General features: G+C 40.1%; 1 protein-coding gene across 2 annotated transcripts; it reads left to right on the top strand.

Moving 5' to 3' along the window:
* Positions 1 to 852: 852 nt before the first annotated feature.
* On the top strand, positions 853 to 17,013 carry ltn1 (listerin E3 ubiquitin protein ligase 1). 2 transcript variants are annotated; one of them, XM_031754122.2, is made up of 32 exons: positions 853 to 1,007; positions 1,186 to 1,392; positions 2,640 to 2,738; positions 3,106 to 3,336; positions 3,419 to 3,471; positions 3,584 to 3,764; positions 4,039 to 4,212; positions 4,371 to 4,561; positions 4,786 to 4,933; positions 5,024 to 5,281; positions 5,474 to 5,785; positions 6,151 to 6,369; positions 6,487 to 6,528; positions 6,652 to 6,841; positions 6,944 to 7,183; positions 7,283 to 7,436; positions 7,575 to 7,725; positions 7,885 to 8,095; positions 8,233 to 8,389; positions 8,663 to 8,767; positions 8,881 to 9,008; positions 9,109 to 9,244; positions 9,722 to 9,866; positions 10,166 to 10,382; positions 12,627 to 12,864; positions 13,023 to 13,100; positions 13,236 to 13,422; positions 13,555 to 13,720; positions 14,137 to 14,357; positions 15,491 to 15,685; positions 15,917 to 16,084; positions 16,211 to 17,013. In XM_031754122.2, exons 1-32 carry the CDS (start codon positions 966 to 968, stop codon positions 16,271 to 16,273), a joined length of 5,307 nt encoding a protein of 1,768 aa, XP_031609982.2. In that variant the 5' UTR covers positions 853 to 965; the 3' UTR covers positions 16,274 to 17,013. The 2 variants fall into 2 exon arrangements, with proteins under 2 accessions (XP_031609982.2, XP_039474561.1); XM_039618627.1 differs by having other exon boundaries at positions 3,587 to 3,764.
* Positions 17,014 to 17,450: the final 437 nt, after the last annotated feature.

The raw sequence follows: 17,450 nt of genomic DNA on the forward strand, positions 1-17,450 counted from the left end.
GAATGTGCCTGCTACTGCTACTATGTGTGTAGCAGTGTTTTAAAATATAAATTAAAATTTGTTTAAATTCTTAAAACGTTAACGTTAATTCCCAAACGATGTCACATGATAAGTGCAAACTTAAAATATTTTAGAATCCAAGCAAACCTACTGTATGACTTTATACTAAAATATTTTAAAAAAAAAATTAAGATTAGGATTATATGCAAACTAGTACATGCATATTATTTCTTAATTAAAAACATTTTTTTAGAACAACAAAACACCACAATCATCATAAGGGTTTTGTTAATACACTCACAAAACCAAAGAAGAGTAAAAATCTATGATAGCAACAAAAAGTCGTACACATGACCCATGATTACGTAGTGGCTATAGTAAAATGCTCCAAGATCTAGCCCCATACTTACATTTTCTGTTTTCAAAAAAAAAGAATTCTTAGCTCGGTTTTAAATACACAACAACAATGATGCATACAGGGGGAGGAGATAAAAAATGTGACCACTCAATTCTGTAGATGAGCATTGTTCCAAATCAACTTTCAAAAGTGTACAGCAATCCCAAGAGCCATGAAACAGCTTCTGTAAAACTTAATTTTACACTGATGCACTGATGAGGGAAATGTCAGTCTTATCTTTGCAAATTCCTGCAACTAGTTTGTCACAAGTACATTTTCAAGTACATATTATCTATTGACTACAAAAATGCAAAGATCCTGTGACAACAAGCCCTGATAATAGTCTTTGTTAGGAAAGCCAGTGCCAATAGTTATCATCAAACCCCCCAAAGGCAGATTTCTAAAACTTTGCCACTTAGCTTTACTTTGAAAGATGTAAACAGGAAGTCAAGACTTCCGGAACACGAGCGTGACCACTGGCGTTAGGTCTGTGTAATGAAATGCTGTCAGCTGTAGTAACTACAGAGTTATCATAGGAAATATACACTTTAAAGATTAATACACAGCCATGGGGGGTAAGAATAAACAGCGAACTAAAGGAAATGTTCGGGTGAGTTGCTCCCACTGTCTGTAGGGCAGAGTGTTAAAGACAAAAGCTAAAATTGCTAACAACAAAGCCGAAAACGAGCTAATGTAAACTTCTGGTTATCACAACGCGTGGCATAGCTGTCTGGGATGTTTGATAGATGTAGCTAACCACACTTCGTTTTTTTCTGTCCCGCCACTAGCCGTCCAGCAGCGGCCGAGCTGCTGAGGTCCTGACTCGGGAAGGTGGCGTAATCCCAGCGTTTGTGGGCTTTGGCTCGACCGTCGCCTCGGAGCTGAGTTACGTTCCAGCTGTCCACGGCGCGGAAGACATAGACAACCTGGTAGATGCAGATTTCCGCCTGGTGCTCAGAAAATTGTCGAAGAGGGATGTTGTCACCAGACTTAAGGTGAGTTTAAACCCCAGCTGTAAGTTTAACTGTTCTTCTGCTTGATGCCAGACACAAACCCCGTCATGATTTCAATGTAAATAAGTCATATTACGCAAAACATATGCTGAGAGTTTAGCATATGTTTATATATGGTCAAAGGAGTTTGCAAAGAAAAGCGTCTGGACTTCTTTAAGTTGCTTGAAAACGTTTCACCTCAAGCAACTTAAAGAAGTCCAGACGCTTTTCTTTGCAAACTCCTTTGACTACGATGACCTGGATGACTGAGAACCTTCACAGACATGTTTATATATGCATATGAAACACTGAGAGTTTCAGTGAACAGCCACCAAATAAAAGTTTAACACTTACAATGAACTCCAAATCTCCATACTGACGAAACTTTCCTCACCCAGCCAGGAAACTACTTGTGATTCAATTGTCCAATTACATTTGAGTCGTCTCTGAAAACAGTTGAACTGTATGTAAACATAGTTACCTTTTTTAAACAGAGAATTCTGTACTTTTGATTAACCTTTTGAATTAAAGCAGCAAGTTTGTGTTTCAATCATGTCTTAGTTGTTTGACTTAAACTCTACTTTGTTTGTGTACAGAGGTCACTTACAAAAACTTAACAATTGTTGAAATGCTTATGGATCTAACTGAAACACAAATTGCAGCAGCTTACTCTCGACAGGAAAGAAATGACGTGATGACATTACACCTGTATTAGCCTCCTTAAACTGGCTTGCACACATATCAGGATCCACTTTTCAGGATCTAAGTTTTAAAAAGTCTCAGTGGTTTTGATGCCATCTTACTTAGCTTTTCAGTCATGGCTTGTGACCTTTGGAAGAACTTATCTTTTCACGTAAGAGCTGCCCAGTCTGAACAGACTGATTAAAAACCTACCTATTCTCACTTGCTTTCAGTTTTAGAAGAGCAGGGTACACTGTCTTTTTTATAATGCAATCACAGTCTTACTTACTTTGTTTAATTTGATTGTTTTTTAGTGCATATTTATTGTTGGTTTAGTGACTGTTGTGTATAGTGTATATTAAGTATAAAAGCTGAGATTGTTTGAAATGTGCTATAGAAACAAACTTTGACTTGAGTTGACTTGTCATAATCGCTATGCAAAAAGCTACAAAAGCACACATACCCACACATATGTTACAAACAGTACCATAAAATACTGTGTGGACATGACTGTTAGATACTTTGTTTTTTGTCCAAATTTGTCTGGTGATTATGTGTAATCTTCTCAGGCTGTGCAGGATTTTGGGTCCATGTGTCAGGAACGGGATGCCGATGTTGTAAAAGGGATCCTACCATACTGGCCAAGGATTTACTGCAAAATATCAGTGGTGAGCTGGACATTTATTGGGAAATCACGATGTGACCGATTAGTTTTCATATTATTATTTCTATTGTTATTATTATTACTATTAATTTCAACTATTCTGGAAAAATCAATCATCTTTAGTGCATAACAAAACCCTCCAACCAGCTCAACAGTTGTAGATTTCACGCTACCTCAGATTTCATATCAATCAATTCAATTATCCCATTTTTACCAATGTGTAATTATGAAAATGTGTAAAAGTATTTCTCACTAAGTGGCTGCCTAAAACTGCACTAGGAGAACGTTTTATATGAGATTTAAATATGTGTTTGTTTGTTCTTAGGGTGTGTCTATATTAAAAAAAGTTTTGTCTTCACAATGTCTGTCAGGATCATGATCGACGCATTAGGGAGGCTACCCAACAGGCTTTTGAGCAGCTGGTGCTAAAAGTGCGTCGCAGCTTGGCACCATTTCTGAAAAGTTTGATGGGTCACTGGATTCTGTCCCAGTGCGACACCTACACACCTGCAGCCTCAGCTGCGTTCCAGGCCTTCCAGGCTGCTTTCTCACCCACAAAACAGCCTGAAGCTATCAGCTTCTGCAAGGATGAGATCCTTAATGTGAGTAGAAGCGGTGGCATCAGTGTTGACAATTTTTCGCTTTAGCTGAATTTAACGTGCAATTGTTGTTTTTACATTGCAGGTACTTCAAGATGTTTTGTTGAAGGAAACGGCCGACACACTGAGTGATTCCCAGTATGCTAAGATTTCATCTCATTATAGCGCCTCTGTTTGTCCCTCTCACTGTGCGCCACGATGATAATGTATTCTGTCTTTGCTGAGGCACTGATTTTTCCTTGTTCTCTAGAAGTTTGACGGAGGAGGAGAGGGAAGCCAAATATATGCGCATGCTGACCAGTTCTCTGTTGGGGGTGAAGAGACTTCTCTCTCTGCTGCTTCAGGATGACAGGGCGGCCCTGGAGACAGGACTAGCACATCTTGTTAATTCTGGAAAGTTTTGGAAATATGGCAAACACAAGACTCCACAGGTACTAGCTGAGTCAGCCTGATTTGAATGGTATTTGTAGTGTGCAAAAAACAAACCCTCAAAACAAACAAACAAGGTGTTTTTTGCTGGGCTGTCACATGCCAACAGAAAGCTTTAAATGCACCATGACATTAATTTCTTTTACTGTTTGTTTGCACGTTTTGGCTAAATCTGAACTGAATAAGCAACTATGAGAAGTTGCATCACACCTGTTTGTACTGCTAGAAGCCACGTATTACATATCTAATATACTGTTGTAAAAATTACAACTGCAGGTGAGGGGGGCGTTTTTTGAGATGGTGTGTGCTCTGTGTGAGTTCACACCAGGACTCGTCCAGGCTGAAGCAGCGCGTCTCTGTCCCGCCGTCCTCCTCAGTATCGACGACACGGATCCTGTAGTGCTGCCCCCCGTGTGGGAGGCTGTTCTCCACGTTGTGTCTACAATCCCTGTAAGCTCATGTTTAAAACATGACCATGCAATAATGATAATACAGTTGGATTTTTTTTATTAAAATGAAGTGAAACAGTAGTGCAAGAAGACATTATGCTAAGCAACAACAAGTAGATGTGTTTTATTTTGTTGTTGTTTTGTCTGTGTGTGGTTTAGGATTGCTGGACACATGTGAATGCCAAGAAAGGCTTCTTGCCCAAACTTTGGGCTCTGTTAAAAGAGGGCGGCAAAGGCATGGCTAAAGCTTTACACCCGAATCTGATGCCGCTTCTCAGTAAACTGCCCCCAGAGGTCACTGATCCAAAGATGGACTTCTTCACCATGTTCTTCACTACATTCGCACAAGGGTAATTAGTTTATGTGTATATTTCTATCTGTATTTTAAAATGTATGCATGTAATATGTTGAATGAGAAAATTGTACAGGTCAAATTAATACATTAATACACACAGAAAGTAAATGTATTACTTGAATTCTTTAGCAAGTCATTTGATCAATAATATTCTTATTACTCTTCATGTAACTTAATAATCTTTTGCACTATATAACCTCAATTGTGTGTTTGTGTCAGTCTTTCTAGTGAGCGTGCAGTAACAAGCCCATCAGAAAGTGCAGCGATAGTGACATCTTTTGTTGAGTGCTTGAGATACTGCATATTACAAAATGCAGAGGATGTGGAAGACCAGGGGAAAATAAGGACCATGCTCACTTCACAGCAGGTGGAGCCACTCAGTCATGCACGCTTTTCCCATAATGGTAAATCTAGCGAGGTTGGCATCTTTCTTACATTTGTTTTTGCCTTTTTGTAGCTTCTACCCCTACTTGAAAATGCTCTCAGAAATCCTTCCCTTCAGAATGGTCCTCTCTTCCTTTCGGTCACTGAAATGCTCATTTCCTGGGAGAAGAGGGTAGGTTTACAAAGGGAAGGTGAAGCCAGTGACAGCAAGGATGTCTTTCAAAGACTTCTGACAGACTTCTGGGAGGACCTTGGTCTTCTCTGTGTGCGTTATGTTGACAACGAGGAGGCAGATCCACAGGCTTTGGAAGGGATAGCCACCTTGCTGCATGTAAGCTTACTTTTGAAAAGTCTCTTGCTCAAATGTATTCTCCACAGAAATGCCAATTTTGGCACTGAGGATGCAGGAGATCAATATGACTGTCAGAGCAATTTATGTCAAAAAAAGAAAAGGAAAAAAAGGTCATTGGGTAACAGATAAAGTGACGCCAAAACAAATCTATTCTCTCCCGTATTTCTCCAGGTGATGCGTTATCCTGAGAGGGTAAACAAAAAGCAAACACAGAAGAAGAAATCTGTCAGGTTGTGTTTTTCTAAACCAGAAGAAAATGAGAAAACTGGAGTTGAGGGGGATGGCGCTGAGAAGCTTGCGCAGGCGGTGTCAGAGCTTGTGAATGAGAAAGCATTTGGGTCCCTACAGACGCAGCATTTTGAAGATGTAGTGTGCCAGCTGGCACAGCTGTGCCTGGTGCATGTGAATGAGAAAAACTCAGAGAGACATCTTGTTTTCCTCTCCCATCTTATGCGCTCTTTCCACACCCCCAGAGTTTTCAGTGTAAGTCATTTGTTTTTTTATTTTTTATTTTAATTGCAGAGAATTGTATTTTAATGCCAATCATTTATTCCTTCCTTTGATTTTTAGTGGTTGTGTTCTGCTAATCATTATTTATTTTTTTTTACACCCAATGAATTTGTCTTCTTAATTGCAAAATCTGTGAAAACATTGTTTTTACAAATAGGTGTCATGATTTGCAAAACTGCTGACGGTAACGTTAATTATCTGTAATTTTAATGAAGTCTTAAATGTGAAAGAACCCTTGTATGACCCGTTGGATTCAATAGTGAAAATGATTTCATCCTTACCAGCTCTTATAGCTCATTGAAGGTTTCATTTTTTCACCCTAACTGTGCTTCTCTTAGACATTGGTTGAATTGGATGACAAAATGACAAAAGACGAGAAGCAGAGGGATGAGGGGATTATGAATAATCCAGCAGTGCAGTTCCTGTTGGAGCGGGTGGTGGGGTGGCTGGCTGAAAAGGGGCGCACTGACACCGAACACCTGGTGGAGATGGTCTTCAGCTCGCTTTACTGCTGCAGTGGGCAGGAGACCAACCGCATCCTCAACCATATCACCACGGTGAGATGCAGATGTGAAACTTCATGTTGAGTCTTCATCAGGATCCCACATTTGCTGGAGATTCATCTCAAACTTTTTTCCTGTGCTAATATTTTCACTCTTCACTCTGGTTTCTAGATGGGTCTGTCATGGGGAATTATCCTGCAGATTATTCAGAGGGTATGTACTACTCACTCACTCATTTCTTTCCTTTTTTTTTTTTTTCTTCAGCTTGTTCCCTACGTATATATCAAATTTATGATGCTGGAACTGTCTGTGCTGCTTTGCTATCTTTCCTGTCAGGCATGTACGGATCCAGAGACTCTGAAGAGCTGCAGTGATTGGCTAAAAGGTTCGGTTCTGGGTGAACAACTCCTGGGATTGACTGAAGAGCTCTGCAAGGTGGGGAGCAGCTCTTGCGACTCCATCTCGTCTACAAGCGGCCACAGTTGGACGCTTATCAGCCTGGTCCTCTCTCAGCATCACAACAATGGTGAACACAAAATCAAACATTTTTACAAAAAAAAAAAAAAAGACTTTTTTGTTTGCTTGTTTTACTCAAAAATCACGTGTTCTGTCTGTTTTACATATGCAGAGTCTCTGATCGGAGAGGTGTACATGGAGAAAATCTTGGAGAAACTCCACGCCACTCTATCTGAGACCAAAAGCCTATCAGATAAAGGCAACATGGAGCCACTCATCTCCTTCATTTGTGATGTGGCTTCCACGTTCTTCTCTTCTGTACAAGACTGCCTTCTTCTTGTCTCCGCTGAGGAGCTCTTGTTCACTGTCTTCCAGCTCACTGCTCAAGATCAGGCGCACACTCACTTATCTGGTGGGTATTTGCACAGTGCACAAGCCTCATGCATACTTGACAGGTATGATTTAAAAACAAACAAAACAAAACTTATTTGTCGTGATATTGTTTTGATAGACTCACTTTTACATAAACTGAAGAAAGTGTGCGTGGCTGGGGTCCAGTCATTGGTCCAACACTGTGAATATGAGGTCAAAGAAGGCGGCTTCCTGCACAGTGCAGCTGTTTGGGTGAGGAAGCAGCTGCTTGCCACACCACTTGATATGAAAGGGTAAGGAAATGCTTCTTAAAAAAATAAATTGATCTGTAATTGAACAAATTCTGACCTGTTTATTGCATGTGATGCATACTTGAAGAATCTTTTCCTGTCTTGTTGTAATAAAAATTTCCTGCTGTTATTTTGTTACAGCATACAGGTTCTAGGTTTGGCCGTACAAAGCATGGTGGAGTCGATCATCTCCGTCTGTGATCAGGCGTCCTCCATCATCATCCAGTTCTTTACCCTCTTGATGCCCAGCCAGACAGAGTGGACAAGAATCAGGCAGGCCTTACCTCCTCAGGTCAGTAACACCAATGTATCACCTTTACTAAAAGGATAATTTGGGCGCTGCCAAACAATGGGCAAATAATTTTAGCGGAAAAAATTTGTTTGAATTAAAGCCTGCAATTAAACATTTGATACTAATGCATAGTTCTACTCCTATTCTCTGTATCTTCAGTGGATCAAAAGCCCTTTACTGTCTAGTCGTTTGCGAGACGTTTGTGAAAAACCCTCCATGGACATGTGGAAGTTCAGGGAGTTGAACAAGCTGCCAGCCCACCTTTGTGCCTGTGCTCTTTTAGGGAAGGTGGCACACAGTGCTGCATTCACACATGGTGGCCAGAGTGAGGCAGAAAGTCCTTCACTTCAACAAAACCTTACACACACAGGTAGACAAATTGAACAGAACATGAGCTACAGTTTTCCCTCAACTTAGTTTTTTGTTTTGTTTTTATTTCGAGACTACATGATGTATTTTTTATTTGACAGACTGTAATGTTTAATCCATTTTTTGGTGCCCTTTTAGTTTCAGAACTGCTTTACGCTCTGCAGTGGTGTAAGGAGTTAAACTACAGCCCTACGATGGTGTCGACATATCACAACATGCTGACTGACTGGGGCCTCTCAGAAGGGCTTCATGGCCGGGTTCCAATTAAAACCCTGCTGGAGACTCTCTACACGAGGTGATATTTACTCACTAATTCCTGACAAAGAACAGATTCATTTAGTACTTGGCAAGACCGACCTGTGTCGTAAAATTCTGTATAAACAGAAGCTTTTATACATATTGAAGGCATGGGTAACATTGATTTATTGAGTTTTCAGCTGTACTGGAAATATCGCATTTATGTTATTAGCTCTGTCTTTGATTCACATCTCACTTTCTAGGCAGTAATTTTAAACACCATTCAGTCATTTATTTATTTATTTTTTTTAATTGCCTTGTTGCCATTTAGGTCAGTGACAGAGGGAGGTCTGTGGTCTCTGACTCTAGAAAACTACATCCACAGCAACAGCTTGGAAGGTGCAGCAGTGAGGAAGCTTTATGGTAGTGCAAACAGGTCAGCAATTGATCAGTTAAAATTGTTTAAATTCACGGATTTCACACTCAGAGCTGTCATGTGGCTGCTCTTGTAGCTGTGTTGCATATTCATAATTTTCTGTGTTTGACCAGTTTGTTCCCAGTGTCTCAAAGCAAACTGAACACGCTCCAGGTACTCTGCCCCAGTATGAGCAATGAAGACAGGGAGAGTCTTGTAGCTTTGGCTACTGCTGGATTAGTCAACTGGCAGGAGGATGAAAGTAAGAACACACATATGAATATACACACAAATTATACAAATGCACACATAGTTATTTTGTGCTTGAAGGAGTGAATAATAATTGTGCCTGTGTGTCTCAGATGTGTATGGGTGTCTGGCAGTGCTGCTGTGCTGTCTGAATGCCAGCACAGAAGTAGAGGACATGGTTGTGCAGGCTATCCTGGCCACTGTGATGGAATGGAGGAACAGCAGGGAGGACTGGTTCCTCTTTAGCTGGTAATGTAACTGCATAAGCTGTTTATTTAATCTCTCGAAACACAAAGTTTGTGTACACTGATTAGGCACAATATCAAAACCCTCGACAGCTGAAGTTCATAACATTGGTTATCGTATTCCAGGGGTCATGGGATAAAGTAAGAAGCAAATGAGCAGTTCCAAAATGCTAAAGTCTTATAGGGGGTTCTTGGTAAAATGTGGTTTGTACCTGCTAAACGAGATGATTCACGTGAATGTTAATTTGACACATACCCCTTGAACCACTGGTATCTGTAAAATATGCTGGAAAACAAGTCCTATTATAAGATAAGGTAAGATTAAATTAGATATAGTTTATACCAGATTTGGTCAATTCTTTTAAAGAATGGTATATTCTTCAATAAAGTTAAAAACGGTTACAATTGGTTTTAAATTGTGTGGCTTACTGGTGTATTTTCTACTGGTTTTGACTGCTTTTTTCTATTTCACTTGTTTTAGTGACCTGTCCAAAGCAACTTCAGAGCAGTTGAACCTTAGTGTGGAGATCATGCGGTTCCTGTCCTGGCTGGTGACTCGCTGTCCAGCAATTCTAGGGGGAAACCAGTGGGACTTCCTGCTGTGCTCTATGTTGGCATGGTTGGAGGTGAGATGTATCTCATAGATGAGCCTTTTTCACACATACACCGCAGTTAAAAATCCTTCTAAACTTTAACCCGCAGAGCATCATGCGAAAACAGAAACGTCCAAATCGGTACGATCAGGCATTAAACGGATTATCCCCCAGCTGTCTTCGCACTGCAGAGTCCCAAACATTGTTTTGAGTTTATCTGTGAAAACGGCTGTTTTTTTTGTTGTCACTGTATTTAAATTGTTAGTCTTTGCTACTCCCAGAATGTTTATTTCTCACAGTCTTCGACTTTATTTGCTTGCTTTCAATCTCAGACTGCCAGTGAGAATGTTGGAAGTCTATGGAACCCATGGGTGCAGCTGTTTGTGTGCGAGAACGCTGGATTGATAGTGAAGCTGAATGAGTTCTTCACAACATTATCTTCGTCCAATATAGCAGACAAGCTGCCACCAGAACTGGCTGGCGAATGGACAGATTTCTTTGTAGAGGGAATCTACAACCTGCTGTTACTGCTGCCTGTCAGTATCACAGGTATGTGTGGATATTATTTTACAAACAGTAACACATTCTTAGTTGCTGGGGTTTGTTTTTTTTTTCAATTTTGCTAAACATCAGATAGCACATATCCTCTGTGTAACTGAATAGTACATTTTTGATCCAGAGATTCAGTCAGAAATTGTGGAAGAAAGTTGATACCTCAGTCACGACTCTAAAGTTGGACAAACATTATCAGCAAGAGCAGAGAGTGATGTGAAAGTGTTTGACCCTCTTCCTGAGTTCCTCTTCTTTTATATGTATGTCACATTTAAATGTTTCAGATTATTAAACACATTTAAATATTAGACAAAGATAACACAGGTTAACACAAAGTGCAGTTTCTAAATTAAGGCATTTTAAGGGCAAACAAATCCAAACCTACGTGGCCCTGTGTGAATAAATGAGCTGATTAAACCTAATAACTGGTTGGGCCACCCTTAGCAGCAACAACTGTAATCAAGCTTTTGTGATAACTGGCAATGAGTCTTTTACAGTGCTGTGCGGAATTTTGACCCACTCATCTTTGCAGAATTGTTGTAATTCAGAAACATTGGAGGGTTTTCGAGCATGAACTGCCTTTTTAAGGTCGTCGATTTTGTCTAGGCCACTCCAAAGTCTTCATTTTGTTTTTCTTAAGCCATTCAGAGGTGGACTTGCTGGTGTGTTTTGGATCACAGTCGAAGTGCGCTTCAGCTTGAGGTCACAAACAGATGGCCGGATGTTCTCCTTCAGGATGTTTTGGTAGACAGCAGAATTGATGGTTCCATTTACCACAGAAAGTCTTTCAGGTCCTCAGGCAGCAAAACAGCCCCAGACCATCACACTACCACCACCATTTTTTACTGTTGGTGTGATGTCCTTTTCTGAATTGCTGTGTTACTTTTACGCCAGATGTAATGGGACACACACCTTCCAGAAAGTTCAACTTTTGTCTCGTCAGTATTTTCCCAAAAGTCTTGGGAATCGTCTGGTAAAACTGAGATGAGCCTTTATGTTTCTTTTGCTCAGCAGTAGGTTTTGTCTTGGAACTCTGCCATGCAGGACATTCCCAGTCTCTTTCTTATGGTGGAGTCATGAACACTCACCTTAACTGAGCCGAGTGAGGCCTGCAGTTCTTTGGATGTTGTTCTGGGTCTTTTGTGACCTCTTGGACGAGTCGTCATTGTGCTCTTGGGGTAATTGAGGTCAGCCAGCCACCCAGAGAAGGTTCACCGCTGTCCATGTTTTTGCCATTTGTTGATAATGGCTCTCACTGTGGTCTCAAATAATGTTTAGCTTTTGAGGATCTTTTGTTGTGCTCCACTTTGTCAGGTAGGTCCCATTTAAGTGATTTCTTGATTGAGAACAGGTGTGGCAGTAATCAACCCCACCCCACCGATAATAAACACCTTTACTTAAAAACTGCATTTTGTGTTTACTCATGTTGTCTTTGTCTAATATTAAATTTGTTTGATGAACTGAAGCGTTTAAGTGGGACAAACATACAAAAAATAGGATATCAGGAAGTGGGCAAACACTTTTTTAAACCATTATACAAATCTCTTTTTCTTTCTGTCCCACAAGCACTTTTATTTGAAACTTAATTTGTTCAAAGTAAAGGTAAAATGCAGATATGTCATAACTAGTCTCACTGCAAACAACCACACTTTTTAAATCGATAGGAATGCAGAGAGTGGAACCCTACTTGTCATGTGTGAAGTTTAAAGTAAAAACAGGTGGCAGACAGTGTGCAATATGAATCTCCAGAGGTTTTTTTAATCTCCTCAGTGGCTTCATGGTGTAGTGGTTAACATGTTTGCCTAATGTGTGAAAGATCCCTGGTTTGAGACCTAGAGCAGACACGAGTCCCTCAGAGGGTTTCATCTGAAGAGGCAAAATCTGTGCCAAATCAAATAAAGTGGATCGGTTGAAGAAGAAGACAGATGTTTTAGCTCCTGACAGTAAAGGACTTCAAATTTAGTGGAATTAACTCACTGTCATTAGATTCATTTATATGTAGATGTTTTAATTTCTGTATACCATTTAATATATCTGTGGATGCAGTATTATAGCATGTGTGATATTTAATGTCGGTTATTTACATATGGACAAGTGCATAATGAGTGCAAGTAATTGTTTTTTTTAATACCAAAAAAACGTATCTCTCTATTATATGGTTACGGAAGATGATGTACATGCTAAAACATTACGTAGTCCTGTATGTAGTACTCTAATCATTCTCTTTGTTATGTTATTCAGAGGCCTTTGCTGAACCAGATGACCCCGTGTTCCCTTTGGCAGTACTGCAGTCAGTCGGTGTTGCACTGACGCATGTACCTGTGCAGCAGCTAACCCAAAACTCGCTGCCACCGCGCTTCATAGCGGACCAGAAGACGAACCTGCCAGAGCCTCTCCAAACACTCCTCAACACTTTCTGTCCTCTGCTCCTGTTTAAGGCCAGACCTCTTCAGATCGCCGTCTACCACATATTAGAAAAGTGAGGATTTTGTTAAGTTAAACTGCCCTCATGGTGGGTCATAATTACAGTGTTGTATTTGTCCTGAAAACTGAAGCGCCTGCAGGCGTTTGCACATAGTCCCCTCACGTATACGGTAAGGTATAAAAAATGAATGTACTTTCTTCTTGTCAATGCAGGGTCATGCCTCAGCTGCCTGAGTGTGATCGAGAAGGCGACAACAATAAATCTGAGGACGACAGAGATGAGCCATGCCTGTAAGTCATTTGGGATCGTCTTGTTGCACAGATGCAATGGTTGCTTTTCCACTTTCTTTGTCATATACAAAATATTGTCGGGTTTTGTTTTAGGTCAATTTTTAAGCGATTCTTACAGTTAGATCTTGTGTTCAGGTCTCCTCCAGCATCTCTGATGGCCATCCTGTCAACCTGTGAAGAGCTGTGTGATAACATCCTGTCTGGCATTCAGGTGGGAGAGTTTGCAGTGGTCCAACCTCTCAGTGTGGAGTACTCCTGCATACTAGGATACTTGCTGTCCTGGAAGCTCCTTCTCACTTTTTTCAAATCCTCACCGTCCCATGTGAGTCACAAGATGGAATTTTAAATTTAACTGTCTGACAGAATATGAGCAAGCCGTATTAGTTCTGTGGTGAGAATGAGATTTGATGAGGGTATTTTTCAAAATATTAACTTGTCTTAATAATTTCTGCAGCTGCGTGCCAATTATGCCCAATACCTTAAGAGAAGCTGCTCCCTTAACAAACTCCTTCTCCACGTCTTCAAACTGATGCCCGAGAACCCGGCCTATCCAGGCCAGGAGGCAGAGGCAAGGGAGACCAAAACCTTCTTCACAGAGAGCCTGAATCTGGCTGTTGACAGTAAGCAACATATACACACCTACAGTTACGAGACAAAGTTTAACCCATTAGAATTACCAAGACTTCAGTGCTGGTTCACAAGTGAATGTGTTGACCAGTGACTGTCAGTAAACCGTTGTTTCCACAGTATCTCCCATCGGTTAATTCAGTGGCCATTGAAAAACAAGGGTTAGGATTGTTCATAACGGGAAAATCAGCACCTTTGCGCTTTGCTCTCTGTTTACCACGATACACTGGTATTGTATCACCAAAGCCAGTTTGTGTATCGATTTCTCACTTCCCTCATCCCTATTGTAACCACGGCTTATAGGGGAGTTTCAAAGGAGTTCTCAACCTTTCTCTTGAGCGCATATGTAGCCTTTTTTTGTACTTAAACCTGAGATTTAAATATCACCTCCTGTTCTTCTTCCCTGTAGAGTGTGACAGTGTTGAGTGGGAGCTCCCTCACCTGGCTTGCAGTGTGTACTACAGCACAGTGCAAGACCTGCCTGCCATGGTTCGACTGTGGTGGAATAGCCAGGAGAAGAGAGTGAGCGCAGCTGTGGAGAAGTTCACGATTAAATACATCAGTCCTGTTCTCTCAGCCCAGGAAATCTCATCTGTCCACACCAGCACTCAAATGTTTGACAGCATGACTGTAAGTTTACTTAGTTATTACTTAGCTAAAGAGCTTAAAATTTCCAAGTTAGTTTGAGCACCAAATCTGTCATCTTCTGCCTAGTTGTCTTGTTGGTACAGATTTCTTTTTTCTATTCAAGTTACAATCTGAAACCTTGTGCAATTAATTGGTATAAAAAAAAAAAATTGCAGAACTCTAATATAATTCTAATATGCCCTTTCAGCTTTTTATAAATTGTGTCGTTTAAAATGCAATAATAGCATACGATGAGTGTTTCCTCCACTGCGGAGAATGACTTTCTCTGTCTACTTTGTTCATTTTTAAGCTTTCGTTATTCACATCCTCACTGCCAAAAACACATCGAGACCTCTTCTCTTCATTTTAAATGGCTTTTATGAAGCCGCTGTTGACACACTGCTTCTCGTGTTTTCGATTTTTAACATCACAAAGTTAACATGAAGGAATCATAGAAATCAGAATCAATGAAACTCAGCCACACAGCCTGGGACCGAGTATATGAGCTGAACACACTAGTGTAGCTGAAATAGCCCACTCGTCTTACATTTTAAATAGGAAAATGTATTCACACATAATAACTTTTTTTTTTTTTAGATTGTTCTCTGGCATTTTCAGAAAAATACAAAAAAATAATGAAACAATAACCAGCAGCTCCCTTGGGTCGCAACCCTACTTCGGGAAGAGGCGTAGTAAACGATGGCATTTCTGCAGTTTACAGTCCAGATGTTTAACTTTTCTGAGCTGGCTTCTGGGCTTTTTTTTTTCTTTTCTTTTACTATGTGAAATTCCTCATCTTCTCTGCACTGAACCGTTTGCAGTTACTTACGTGATCTTGTCGAAATCTGCAGATGCCTTCTTCTTAGCCTGTGGTAAAAGGTTTTTGTAGTAATAAACACTGAAGATGAACAAATCCTGCAGTACTACACCTGCCTCACATTTGCAGTATAATGATGCACAAACAATAGTTTCTGTTAAATCGAATTTAATGAACTCTCACTTGACAATAATGCATTCAGTTCATTAAGTAGGATCCTGGCATTTAATTATATAGCAGGTGGCTGATTGTTTAACTGAAAGACCCCCAGTGAAAACGGTGAAAATGTGCTTTTTTCTTTCTTTTCTTTTTGCCCCAGGTCAAGGCCCGCTCAGCAGCACGGGAGGTGATTGCCACCTATTCTGTGGATGATATCTTCATTGAGTTGGTGATTCAGCTTCCACAGAACTACCCTTTGGGTTCTATCGCTGTGGAGAGTGGGAGGCGTGTGGGTGTTGCCGTACAGCAGTGGAGGAACTGGATGCTACAGCTGAGCACCTACCTAACACATCAGGTACACAAAAAGAAACAAACAAAAAGTATATATGCAAGAAGCTTCTGTAATAAGTTGGTTGGCTGTTTTTCAACCCTTGTTGTTTGTATTATATCCTGGTAAAGTAAAGTTTGTTGAGTAGAAAGGCCAGTGCTGGCACTACAGGGCTGTGCAGATACTTTCTTTTCAGATGACAGCTAAGAAAAAGAATACAAAACCACTGAGAAAATGTAATTATATGTGCTCTTTTAGAATGGCAGTATAATGGAGGGTCTGGCTTTGTGGAAGAACAATGTGGATAAGCGTTTTGAGGGAATAGAGGACTGCATGATCTGCTTCTCCGTTATCCATGGATCCAACTACTCTCTGCCGAAGAAGGCTTGCCGCACATGCAAAAAGAAGTTCCACTCTGCGTGTTTGGTGAGATATCGATATATTTTATAAATATTCATTTATCTTTTATCAGTCTTTATAGAGATCACTGACCATGAACTGCAGCCTGTCTGTCTATTAGTAACAAAAGTTTTTTTCTTCTTCCTGCTACAGTACAAATGGTTCACTTCCAGCAACAAGTCCACCTGTCCACTCTGCAGAGAGACCTTTTTTTAAACGCAGTCTGATGACCTTGGCTGAAAAGACGACTGTTCTTTTAATGAGCCGCAGCTGGATTGACAGTGATTATGTGAAGGTTATTACAAAACTCAAACTTAAGGTCGAACTTATTAGATCAGTGAAATGAACGGCCTCGTTTGGATCAAAAAATAATGCGGAAATCGAATGTAAAATCCACCAGAATCTAGTTCTAATTATAATTTCAGAACGTTTCTGTCTGTATTCACAGTACAGTTGGTTCGTTTGCTTTGTTTATCCCAGTGCATTACTGTACTGTATATATCCAGCATCAGCCGCTCCCTGCTGGTGTTGCACTGATTTTTCAATTTTTTTCTGTAGTCTGATTTGTTCCATCTTTAAAAATCAGGTGTGCAACAAAAAAAGTTGCAAAGTTGAAAAATGAGAGCTGGTCGTGCTTCCTTCATTAAGAAGCAGCTGTTTTAATTAGTAGGTCTGTAAACGTAAAAAATAAAAAAGAGAGATTTAGTTGAAGGATTACAATGGCTAGGATGACTTTCACCAATTTTTCCTAATATTTAGGAGTGTACAAAGATGATGTGTGATTTGGTTTCATGCATTTCATCTCTGAAACGCATGAACGAGAGCTTCATTGAGGTGGTTTTTAATATGAACACGATTACTCTAAAATATAGTGCAACTTAATGGTATGTGTCCACCCTGTGCCTGCATAAAGCTGTAAATGGTGATTGAAAGTAAATAAAATACAATTTGATTAATGCGTGCCTTCGATTCAATGCAGCAGAGCTGAACAAAGAATAGACACAGGAAAAAAAACTCTTAAGCTGTGTTCCACATAGAAAATTATATTGTTTTTACTGTCAAAAGTTTATGCTTGTTACATCAGTATTCACGGTGATGTATACCGTATAGCAAGTTGCTTTTGTATATGAACACAAAAGGCTGGCCTTGAAGTCTCCCAGGATGTTACAGACAAAGACCAGGTGGAGAATGATAAATAAATATATCAGTTTTTCTGATGACTGAGTCATGCAATAGAGGAGAGTGCATATGCGGGGATTCATAAAGGTAAAAAAAAAAAGACTGCCCTTGTATTTCTTCACCTTTTGCATGCACAGACTTTTACTCTTGAATCTACAAAGTTTTATACCTCTGGTGTATTGTTGCAGTCATCATCTATAAAATCACTTTTCTT

Source organism: Oreochromis aureus, linkage group 10 (assembly GCF_013358895.1).
Source record: "Oreochromis aureus strain Israel breed Guangdong linkage group 10, ZZ_aureus, whole genome shotgun sequence".
Classification (NCBI taxonomy): domain Eukaryota; kingdom Metazoa; phylum Chordata; class Actinopteri; order Cichliformes; family Cichlidae; genus Oreochromis; species Oreochromis aureus.